Raw genomic sequence first — 11,336 nt, forward strand, 5'->3', positions numbered from 1 at the left:
AGCAAGAGAGAGAGAGAGAGAGAGAGCATGAGAAAGAGCACGAGAGAGAGAGAGAGAGAGACACACACACTCTGTATAGCTCAGTTCAGATTGTATCTCAATTACCATTGATAGAAGGACACTGAGCAATCCATTCCCCAGAATCTATTATTTCAGTTTTCAATGCCACATTTCCAAAAGTAAGCGCCCACATAGTGAATGAGTAAAAGGAAAACCTAGGTCAAATCAGTGAAAATACATATTTTACGTAATTTATTCAGATAGAAGGGGATACAGCTAAAGCTAATGCAAATAAAAAGTGATATGAACTAGAACGACAAACAGTTATTGAGAGGAAATGACAGAAGAAAGTAATTTGAGATTCATTTCTACCTGATGTTTCAACAAATACATTTGTTGAGTTGAAGTAAATGCTGTATTTTAAATCTATATTCCCACTGTTTATTCAACAAACATGATATTTCACTATTAATGTTATGATAAAGCATCTTCACTCACAGGCACATCCCCAATGATCTGTGATTGCAATACATTTTTGCACAATTCAGATAATTGCACCTCTATTCAATTGTTCAAAGCCCTGAAGTGAGTGACAGCTCCATTTAGAAGCAATGACGCATCACTCATTGAAATGCTGAAAGACACTTGCCTTGTCATTATATCTGTGACCTTCAGTTAGGCAAGTTATTCCACTATTTCAAATAGGCACAGCATGCTCAGACTTGAGACAGGGAGATGACGAGGAGGTTCCCTTTTCTGACTAAAGGATGGTGACTCTCTGTTGAAGAGTATTAGTGTGTGTGGGGATTCTGACTGAGCACAGGTCTGATCATGCCACACAAACAGAAGCTAACAACCACCACCTGGTTCCACTGGTCGACAATGGAAGTGAACATGGAGGTTATTTGGCACAATACTCATACCTCAGGTGCTGCCTCCATTGTAAGGGCAGGGCGGAAGTAAAAGGCACTGATTTTGCATTTAAAATGAGTTCATGCAAATTTAGAGCAGCCATTTTATTTCTGTCATTTCTGAAGATGTGGGCTCATGCATGGTAAGATCACAATGGTTCCAACTTTGAAGCACTGACCCGCAATCAGTCTTACATGGAAATCCACCGTATATTCCAAAAGGTGGCTTGGGTTTGCTGATGCCTGCAGTCACTTTGAATATTGGATGATGATTTGGATTGAAGAAGTGTGCAAGGTTATAAGAATAAAGGCAGGCGTTAGATAATCATGCTGGTTTGGCATTAGATAAACATGCTGGTTTGAAGAGCCTGTGCATACAAAATGGGCCGAGTGGCCTGCTTCTGCTCCATAAAATGTCTTTGATTCTGTTCATTATTCTCAGACAGCAAAACATTTCAAAAACACATTGTCCTTCACTTTTATTTTAAGTTTTCTAATACAGAAATAAATTATTGTTTTGCCATCATTAGAGACTAAACTATAGATATAAGCAAAGTTTAACAAATTAAAATGTATATCCTTTTTATACGATAATGGGAAATGTTGAAATTAGCTTTTCAGGGCTAGTGAGGGTGTTGAGAACTAATTATGAGCTCAGTTTGCCATTACAAAGACAGTTAGACATTAAACAAAGTGTAATATTTTCAAGTTGTTTTCTCTTTCCCTGACAAGATGATATCAAGTGCAGAAGCTTTCATTAATTCACAGATTCTCATTTGACCATGTCTCAACACCGCTGCCTGGAAAGAAGTGTTGAGTCAACGACAGTGACTCTGGATTTCCGTGTTAGTTTGGGGATGCCTAGATTCTCAATGTTACTGTGAGTTTCACTGGAGTAATGCTGGCCGACACTGGCCGTTTCAAAACTTTTTTTTTTCCAAATTTGAAGTTTTTTTTGTGAGACTGCATAAGAGTAAGGAAACATCTCTGCAAGAGCTACATTAATGTCCTCGATGTTGGCCTCTCAGTGGACTCTCCGTAAGCTTCTGCTGTTTGTGTCCCATCCCACACCAAGTGCGTGATGCCACCTGGTATTCAAGACTTTCATCGTATAATTGGATATCAATGCAAGGACACAATTGGAAAAACTCTCCATGTTGCTACCACTAGACTTAGAGCATTGATAATATTTCAAATGATTAACTATGTTCTGGAAGGGTATTACTTGTGCATTATTTTGTATCTGGTGGTTTGCTTCCATCGTTCTCTGGTGCGTCGTCCTTGATTCTCCACAATTTCATGCAAAAGATTGACATACCCGTATTCACTGCTCCGGAGGGGTTTCTCTTTGGTCGGGGAGTTTGTTCCCACTGTTTGCTCACTGTTTGGTGTGGTTGGTATCATAGCATCACATCGTGTGCCTGGAAAAATCTCTGTCTCACAGCCGAGCTGTCCTCTTCTCATCCCTTTCGTTGTTGACATGTCTTCCCCTATCATTGAGGACTGGTTATTTTCTCCAAAATGTTTTTTACTCTTCAGACCAATCGCATCAGTCTTCACCCTTGGCTCTGCTCCTCTCTCAACCATAACTCTTCCTTTGGAATGTCCAGTATTTCCCTGGCTTCCATCTTTTGATGTGGTCCCACTTTCCTCATTGGGTTGTCTTTCGGTCAGACTGTTTGAGAGGCCGGCACTTGAATCATGGACCCTATCAGCTTCGTCGTGGATTAATCTGCCTGCTCCTCGTGGACATGTTGATACATTATGCCTCCCATTCGTCACTGAAGACAAGTCTTCATCAGAATTCAGATAATGACAAATGGTGTCATTGCCAGTTGACATTTTGTACAGTGGTAGGATCATTCCTACAGGTTTGCCATTTCCATTCCTATCCTGCTTGGCTCCGTCGGTCCTTCCCAGGTTCTGACAGGACACTTTGTCCAGTGCTGTTGAATTGCTTATTGATTTGGAATGCAGAGCTATTACTGACTGATCCATAAAGACTGCCAGTGATGGATCAGAGCTCCCTTGTGACGGGATGCTGTTGTGTTTTTCCATTTCCCGATTACTTTGAGCGAATCTGTCGCTTGGAAAACTCGCCCAATCCTCAGAAAGTGATGGGACGATCAATGCATTTGTGGTGTTTGGAATTTCCTGATCACCTTTTGCTAACTGAGCAGGCTCCATACACCGTTGAACCCCTGATACAGTCACCGGTTGCTTCTTAAACATGGCAGCACACAACTCAGGATGAATGGTTTCTGCTCCCATATTGGGTGTGGACTGGTGATCCTTTGAGAAATGCTCTTTGGCAGATTTGTGTTGAGGATGCTTTTCCTGTTGCTTGGTTCCTTGCCCGTCTGGTTTTACCTGCTCCTTCCCTTGCTTCCTTTTCAACAGAAACACCAACAGCAGCAGCAAGATGAGCAGCCCTAAACAGAAACACAATTACATTCAATTCAGGAGCAAAGCAAAGTTGACTAGCTCAGAGTTGACTGCCTGATATAAAAGACCCTCTTTCACCTTGCCAGGAAAACACAAGTTGTCTAACTTGCGAAAATTCCAAAGGAAAAGCAGCTGTACTTTCTCCTCCAACACCCTGGTGTATTTGGTGTTACTGGTTTATCAGCATATGGTGACTGCATGGAGATCTGACGCTGGCTCTATTATAATCTGCACATCTCTGTCCCTGTTCAGTCACGTATATTTAAGGCTGAGGGTGATAGATCTTTGGGATCTAAGGAAATCAAGGAACCAGACAGCGAAGTAAAACGAGGTGAAATGAATCAAATTCACATTAAGCGCCCCCAGTCGTAAACTCATCCTAACACCACCAGTGTAAACTCCTCGTTTAGAGTCAGACAGTTTTTAACAGCACAGAAAGAGGCCCTTCAGCCCATCATGTCTGTGCCAGTCATCAAACATTTATGTAACTATTCTAATCCCATTTTCCAGCACTTGGTTCTGTAATTTTGTACACTATGGTGTTACAAGTCTTCATCTAAATAGTTCTTCAATCCCACCATTCAGGCAATGTGTTCCAGACATTCAACTTCCTTCTAAACCTCCTGCTCCTTATCTTAAAACCATGTCCCTGGGACTGAATACTCTAGTAAGTATAAAAGTTTCTCCCTGTCTATGCCTTTCACATTTCACAACTCAGTCAGCCTTCTCTACTCTAAGGAAAATAACCCCAGCCTATGTAGTCTCTCGTCATTGCTGAAACATTCTAGCCCAGGCGAATCTCTTCTGCATCCTCTCGTGTATACTTGCATCCTTTTCATAGTGCAGCAAACATGGGTGGTATGCACTGTTAGTGGTTAGCACTGCTGCCTCTCAGCGCCAGGGACCCTGGTTCGATTCCAGCCTCGGGTGATTGTCTGTGTGGAGTTTGCATATTCTCCCAGTGTCTGCATGGGTTTCCTTCGGGTGATCTGGATTACTCCCACAGTCCAAAAATGTGCAGGTTAGGTGAGCTGGCCATGCTAAATTGCCCCGTAGTGTTCAGGGATGTGTACGTTAGGTGCATTACTCAGGGGTAAATGTAGAGTCATAGAGTCAGGCAATAGGTCTGGGTGGTTTACTCTTCAGAGGGTTGGGCCAGGGCCCTATTTCCACACTGTATGGATTCAATGAAGACTACACACTGTCCTCCAGCTGTGGCCTCACTAATACTATATACGGCTCCATCATAATCTCCTGCTCTTGTATTTGAATTCCCATTTCACCGGCCCACTAAGAGAAATTGAGATCCTGTGTCGGTAGGTACTGGGTTAATATCATCCAGTCTCATTCATTTAAATCACAGGCTTTTGCAGATAGAAGAGACCTTTGCTCAAATTTTCCAGTTTATGTATCTATTGGATCAGCAATGCACAGCAATGGTAGGGAAGGAAATGAAGCAGTGGGAAGGTGATGGCCTAGCGTTATTATCTCTGGACTGTTAATCCAGAGACCCAGGTAATGCACTGGATCCTGGGCTCGAATCCTACCATGGCAGATGGCGGAATTTGAATTCAATAAAAATTTGAAATTAAGAATCTAATGAAGACTATGAATCCACTGCTGATTGTCGGAAAAAGCCCATCTGGTTCACTAACATCCTTTAGGAAAGGAAACTGCTATCCTTTACCTGATCTGGCCTACATGTAATGTGGTTACAGACCCTCTGGGCAATTGGGGATGGGCAATAAATGCTGGCCTAGCCAGTGACGCCCTCATCCCATGAATGAATACAGGGAAACAAATTAGCAGCAGAGGGTATAAGGAAAAGGGCAGAAATGTGAATCATATCATAGCACCAAACATCATTATATGCAGATATTCCAATGGGAGACAGAGCCACAGGTTTCATTGCCATGTGGAGGAGGAGAAAGAGCAGTTTAAATGTCTTTCAGGATTTCCTTTGTAATTTGCTTTGTCCTTACCAGTTGCAGACATGCTCACAGTCAACACCAGGATCATATGTATTGCTTCCCAGTCTCCCTATATAGTGAAGGTGCTGTAAGTACAGTAAGTATCATAACGAAGTGATAAATGTACAGGGAGTGAATGTTGATTATCACGCTGACCCAGCCTGTCCCCTTCATCTACACTGTTGGGTGTAATGAGCATTTATTCCAAGCTCAGAAGCATTGGCATTAGTTTTAACAAGCAGGCTGTGGCTTTGATTCAGACCAGCTACTTGGCCTGGAGACTGATTTGGTGATATCCTCTCCGCAGGAAGTACAGAGCAGAACCATCCACATCCATTATCTCCAGTGGAAATCCTGCTGGAAGAGCATTATTTAGTAGCACAGTACTTGTGTATTGCTGGGTAAAAAAGACAGATTTTGTCAAAGCCCTTCACCTTGCACTTGTCAGAACAATTCATAAGAAAAATTCTCAATTCCCAAAGGAAAGGGGAAACATCAATTGCACCGAGTGGGAGGAGACTGCTGATTGGTTGGCAAGTCAACAATTGGTAAGGGTGCTACCATGTAACCATGGCACCTTCCCCTGCAACCGCAGAGGGTGTAACACCCACCCATTTACTTCCTCCATCCTCAGTAGCCAAGGTTCCAGACACACCTTCCAGACAAAGCAGCAATTTACCTGCACTTCACTCAATCTAGTCCACTGCTCATAATGTGGTCTGCTCTCCACTGGGAAACAAAATGCAGACTGAGCAACCGCTCTGCAGAACACTTCTATTCTGTCCACAAAAATGACCCTGAGCTTCTGGTTTCCTGCCACTTCAATACACCACCTTGGCCAACACCTCTGTCCCAAGCTTGCTGCAGTGCTCCAGTAAAGCTCAGCACAAGCTGGAAGAACATCAGCTCATTTTCCACTTGGAACCCTGCAGACTTCAGGACTCTAAAATAGAGTTCAATAATTTTAGAGCCTGAGCACCTTCTCCTATGTCCTAATCCGAATCCCCACACACAAGGCCTTGTCATCACATAGGCTGATGCCACAAATCCCAAATACTAATAGCCCAATTAGCAGCTACTCATTCTCCCAGACTGACCTTTACACGTTCTCTCTCCCTCTGGGCCCCATCTCTACCTATCAAGGTGGCATGGTAGCTCAGTGGTTTGCACTGCTGCCTTACCGCGCCAGGGACCCAAGCTCAATTCCGATCTAGGGCGACTGTCTGTGTAGAGTTTGCACATTCTCCCAGCGTATATATGGGCTTCCTCCAGGTGTTTCAGCTTCCCCTCTCAGTCCAAAGGTGTGCAGATTAGGTGGATTGGCTATGCTGAATTGGTCATGGTGTCCAGGGATGTCCAAGCTAGGTGGGTTAGCCTTGGGAAATGCAGGGTCACAGGGATAGGGAAGGAGTGTGGGTCTGGGATGATGATCCACACTGTAGGGATTCTGTCATTCTATGATTGCTCCTCCCTCTCCCCAACCCATCTTTGGCATATATCCTTGCTGCAATCAATTCTGGAGGATCACTGGATCCTAAAAATTAGCTCTGCTTTCTCTCTCCACAGATTCTGCCAGACCTGCTGAGATTCCCCATCAACTTCTGTTTTTGTTTTTGATTTCCAGCATCCGCAGTCCTTTGATTTTTTTTGGTAAAGGTGTTGTCAGCGCGACAGTGAACTGTCAGTCATCACTAACTGATGCAGTCTATTTGGCAATGTATACACCACGTCAACTAGCCAATGCTTCAGTACTAGTCTCTAATACAATATGAATTTTGTTTGCCCATTACATTTCTGGCAAATTGTCCCAATATGCAAGAGACAAAAATCTTTGACAAAAATGACCCTTGTAGCAGCAATACATAAATGCTGAGAAATCTTCTCTTTCCAAAAAACCACAACCACCTTTCACATTTACCTAGAGCTTATTTGTTTTCTCAATATTACATAAACAACATATTACATGCACAACAAAAATCTGCTTGAACGTACCCAGGAGCCCCAGTAGCACTGGGAGGAGTAGCTGAGGTTGTGTGTGTTGGTTAGGCCAGGCTGTGCTCATGGTCACTGAGCAGGCAAAATCAGATGCATTCCAGACAGGGATTCCCTTCAAGTGGGGGGGATCATTACAAGTAACAGAATATCCATTCACCAACACAGAGCTATTCATGAGATCTGGAAATAGACATAGTACAATTGTTCAAAGAGACCCATTTTCAATCAATGCAGGGTTGTTGTGAAATGTAAACTTTAATAACTTTGGATATGCACAAGATGGATATAAAACCGTGAATGACATTTGAAAACAATTTACACGACAATTCAAAGTTCAAGGCTCCAATGACGTGACCACCTTTCATGATATATATTCCATGATTTTCCCATGCATTCGCAACATTCTCTTCTTACAATCTCCAATGAAAATCAACACAACATTAACATACAAAAGTACTTGATGTGTAGAGCCTTCCAAAAATCTTGAATTCTGGGAGAAGGCGTCAAAAGCTCATTGAGAAGCACCTAGAAAGTTAAAAAATTCTGTAGAGTGGAAGGCAGAAAAACATGAAGGAGTGAGGACAGAAAAAGTCAAATTAAATAGCAGGAAGGACAGGAGAGAGACAGTGTTATGAAGATTGCATTACATATTGACTATTCATTCAGTGACATAGTGGTACATCATTGTTCTTTGCTGAGCCTGAGAAATTGTATCATTTTCAGTGTATGAAATTAAATTTTAAAACATTCCTAAGCCAGTTTGCAAATGTAAACAGAAAGCATCAGAGAAACTCAGGTCTGGAGAGGGAAAAGTAGCATTAATGTTTCACGTCTAGTGACCCTTCATCAGAACAGTTTCTGTTTAGTGAGAGTCAGTATAACATAGTTAATTTAAAAAGTTACCTCTCAGAAAGGACATCCAATCTGCATGTTCACACAAACAACTCCAAGGATTGGTGTGAAGACGGATCTTCTGGAACTTCGGCCCTGCCAAAGCCTGTTCTGTCAGGAAAACCAGCTTATTGTTGGAGAGGTTCAGAACAGAGATGTTCCCATTTCCACGGAGACTCCAGTCAGCTATTGTGCTGATCTGATTCTGAGAGAGGTCAAGTTCAATCAGATTGGAGAAATGGGACAGGGTATCTAATCCAATCGCCTGAATTCTGTTTCTGGCCAGGGAAAGGCTAATCAAGCTGGCAGCATTGAAAAACCAAGCAGCATCGATCACTGAGAGTTTGTTATCATTTAGATTCAGGACAGTGAGGTGGAGGAAAGAATTAAAAGCTCCTTGTTCAATGCTGGCAATATCACTGTTGGATATTGTCAGGTTGGTCACAGAGTTCAGGTTTGAACTGTTGAGCATTGTATTGTTGATTGACTGAAACCCACTCAGCACTGTGAAAATGAGGAGTTTTAAATCGGGGGGATAGAATGAAGCTGAAAGATAAAAGATTTAAAAAATAATGCAACTTTTAGCTGGTGTTTGAAAAGAGCTAACATTTATGAACATTTTCTAAATGTATTTCATAAAATTTGAATGTGCAGTCTGAAGAAAATGCACTCAATTCATTAGAATTATGGTATGATTTTCAGAAAATAATTTCATTTTTCATAGCTGTGCTTACCGTTTGGTATGGTGGTGCAGACAAATACATTGCTGGATGCTTCTGTACATGGGATCCTGCCTTCACAGCTTGAAGTAAAGAATAAGGCCCAAACAGAAAGTGTGGACAATGACACTGGAGGAAACATCTTACATAAATCATCACAAGAGATTAGCCACAAGGTTGCATTTGCAAGAATCTGAGGGACACGAAAAGGATTTTGTATCTGATTGAAGAGGACAGATTCAGTTACTTAAATAAAAACAAATACTGGAGAAACTCAGCAGCTCTGGCAGCATCTGTGGAGAGAGAAATAAAGTTGATGTTTTGAAGCTAATGACTCTTCTTCAGAATTGAAATTTAGACATTTGTGATGAATTGAGTATATAATCATTGATCCTGTGGTGCAGAGGTAGTGCCCCTACGTCTAGGCCAGAAGGCCTGAATTCAAGTCCCACCTGTCTGTCATAACATGTCTGAACTGTTAATTGTTCATGACTGCTGTAAAAACAAAACACTGGGAAGAGGCAGCAGGGAGATGATATCGAGAAACTTTTGTACAGTGGATTTCAGAGCCTGAGCCTGTGCACCCCACAAGAGCTTTGCGCACCCTGCCGATGGAAAATGGAGCACCTCTCCCAGTTAGAGTCTCATCTTTCCAGAATCAGCATCTTACCTGCTACTGGAGAACACTGTGCCGTATGGGCAGAATGGATCTCAAAGTCAGGATTAAACATTTCTGACAAGTATTTTGGTAGGTTTAAAGACAGTAAATAAGCTTGAGTAATTAAAGCAAATGACAGAAACATAGAAATTATTGCATTTAATGATTTGAAGTCCCTGTAGTCGGCATAAGATAAACATTTGACATGGACCAAAGAGCCTGTTTCCATGCTGTATAACTCTATGCTATTCAATTTTAGTTAGTGTAATGAATTTATAAATTGGGCATCTCCATGGATCCACTTACAATTCATGTTTCCTGTTTCTCACATGGACTGTGGCATCGGGAAAATCTGGAAGAAGCTGGGGACTACCACCTCATCGCTGGCACACCAAGATGGTATCGGAGACTTTGAGACTTTCGGCAAACTCTGAAGGACAAAGTAATCCAACTCACAAATTATGCCGCATAAAAGCTCGTTTCTACAGATATGTGTTGATCTGGCTTCTGTAACCATGGATACTCTGTTTCCTCTGCATGAGCAGTAGTGTATGTGCTTCTATCTGCAGGGGACATCGCTTCCCTGGGTAAGCTCACACACTAAGGTAATTCTACTGCATTACCAATTGATGGGAAAGATGGTCATGTCTTGGGATGCATTTAAAAGAATTTGTCACAGCACAGCTTGATGAATTAATCACTGCTGCAGTTACTCACAGATGGTCTGACCAGAAATCTCAAAACTTGCGAACACCCACTCACATTGGAAAGAATTTGCACAGTTCGATGAAAAAAAAATCACCACAGAAGAAAAACTGCGAACTTTAACTGTAGCTGAGCAATCTATATTTCTGCCCACAATGGTACACACTACAGAAGCACAGAGAATAGACAAAAGATCAGAGCATGCCAGTGAACTATGTCTGACCAAAGTGAAGGAATTACAGTCACAAAAGAACATGAAACTTCACCACATATTCAGAGTTGGGGAAGATTTTGTTTCAATAGATTGGATCCTTGTAATGTGAAATATTGCTAGATTTGTGTAACCATTCACCTGATCAGAAGGAGTTTAATAAAAATCAGGACGTTCAGCAAAGAAACATCTGCTCTCGTCTACAAACAGACCCATATTCAATGGTTAATCCTGTAAAGATGCTTAATCTCACAATTAACTCAGTGCCATGCTTAAAATGTTGTCCTCGTGCCCTGTATTCCAGCCCTCGCAACCCAAATCAAATATCCCAGCTACTGAGATTGATTTTGTTCTTTCATGGCAGGACCTGAACTCTGTGGGAAGCTAGAGAAATTATTGCTGAGCCTCTTGCTGAGATATTTGTATCATCAATAGTCACAGGTGAGGTGCCGGAAGACTGGAGGTTGGCAAACGTTGTGCCACTGTTTAAGAAAGGTGGTAAGGACAAGCCAGGGAACTATAGACCAGTGAAGCTGACCTCGGTGGTGGGCAAGTTGTTGGAGGGAATCCTGAGGGACAGAATGTACATGTATTTGGAAAGGCAAGGACTGATTAGGGATAGTCAACATGGCTTTGTGCGTGGGAAATCATGTCACACAAACTTGATTGAGTTTTTTGAAGCAGTAACAAAGAGGATTGATGAGGGCAGAGCAGTAGATGTGATCTATATGGACTTCAGTAAGGCGTTCGACAAGGTTCCCCATGGGACACTGGTTAGCAAGGTTAGATCTCATGGAATACAGGGAGAACTAGCCATTTGGATACAGAACT

At 42.1% G+C, this 11,336-nt stretch overlaps 1 protein-coding gene across 5 annotated transcripts; it reads right to left on the reverse strand.

Annotated features, from left to right (window-relative positions):
• Nucleotides 1-229: 229 nt before the first annotated feature.
• Nucleotides 230-10,404, reverse strand: LOC122564944. Of its 5 annotated transcripts, none has more exons than XM_043720465.1 (5): nt 9,896-10,404; nt 8,947-9,014; nt 8,225-8,758; nt 7,319-7,501; nt 230-3,343 (listed from the first exon to the last, which is right to left on the reverse strand). In XM_043720465.1, the coding sequence occupies exons 3-5, from the start codon at nt 8,682-8,684 to the stop codon at nt 2,133-2,135; spliced, it is 1,854 nt and encodes a 617-aa protein (XP_043576400.1). In that variant the 5' UTR covers nt 8,685-8,758; nt 8,947-9,014; nt 9,896-10,404; the 3' UTR covers nt 230-2,132. The 5 variants fall into 5 exon arrangements, with proteins under 5 accessions (XP_043576400.1, XP_043576399.1, XP_043576398.1 ...); XM_043720464.1 differs by having other exon boundaries at nt 8,947-9,060; nt 9,896-10,403; XM_043720463.1 differs by having other exon boundaries at nt 8,947-9,073; nt 9,896-10,403.
• Between the last annotated feature and the right edge of the window lie 932 nt (nt 10,405-11,336).

The sequence above is a fragment of the Chiloscyllium plagiosum genome, chromosome 30, assembly GCF_004010195.1.
Source record: "Chiloscyllium plagiosum isolate BGI_BamShark_2017 chromosome 30, ASM401019v2, whole genome shotgun sequence".
Taxonomy (NCBI): Eukaryota; Metazoa; Chordata; class Chondrichthyes; order Orectolobiformes; family Hemiscylliidae; genus Chiloscyllium; species Chiloscyllium plagiosum.

Excerpts from the sequence above, each read along its gene's own strand:
- LOC122564944 (XM_043720463.1), bottom strand. The coding sequence starts at position 9,073 with ATGTTTCCTCCAGTGTCATTGTCCACACTTTCTGTTTGGGCCTTATTC. Across the intron at positions 8,759-8,946 it reads CTGCACCACCATACCAAACG|CTTCATTCTATCCCCCCGAT; the intron begins GTAAGCACAGCT and ends TTTATCTTTCAG. Across the intron at positions 7,502-8,224 it reads TTGGATGTCCTTTCTGAGAG|ATCTCATGAATAGCTCTGTG; the intron begins GTAACTTTTTAA and ends GTCTATTTCCAG.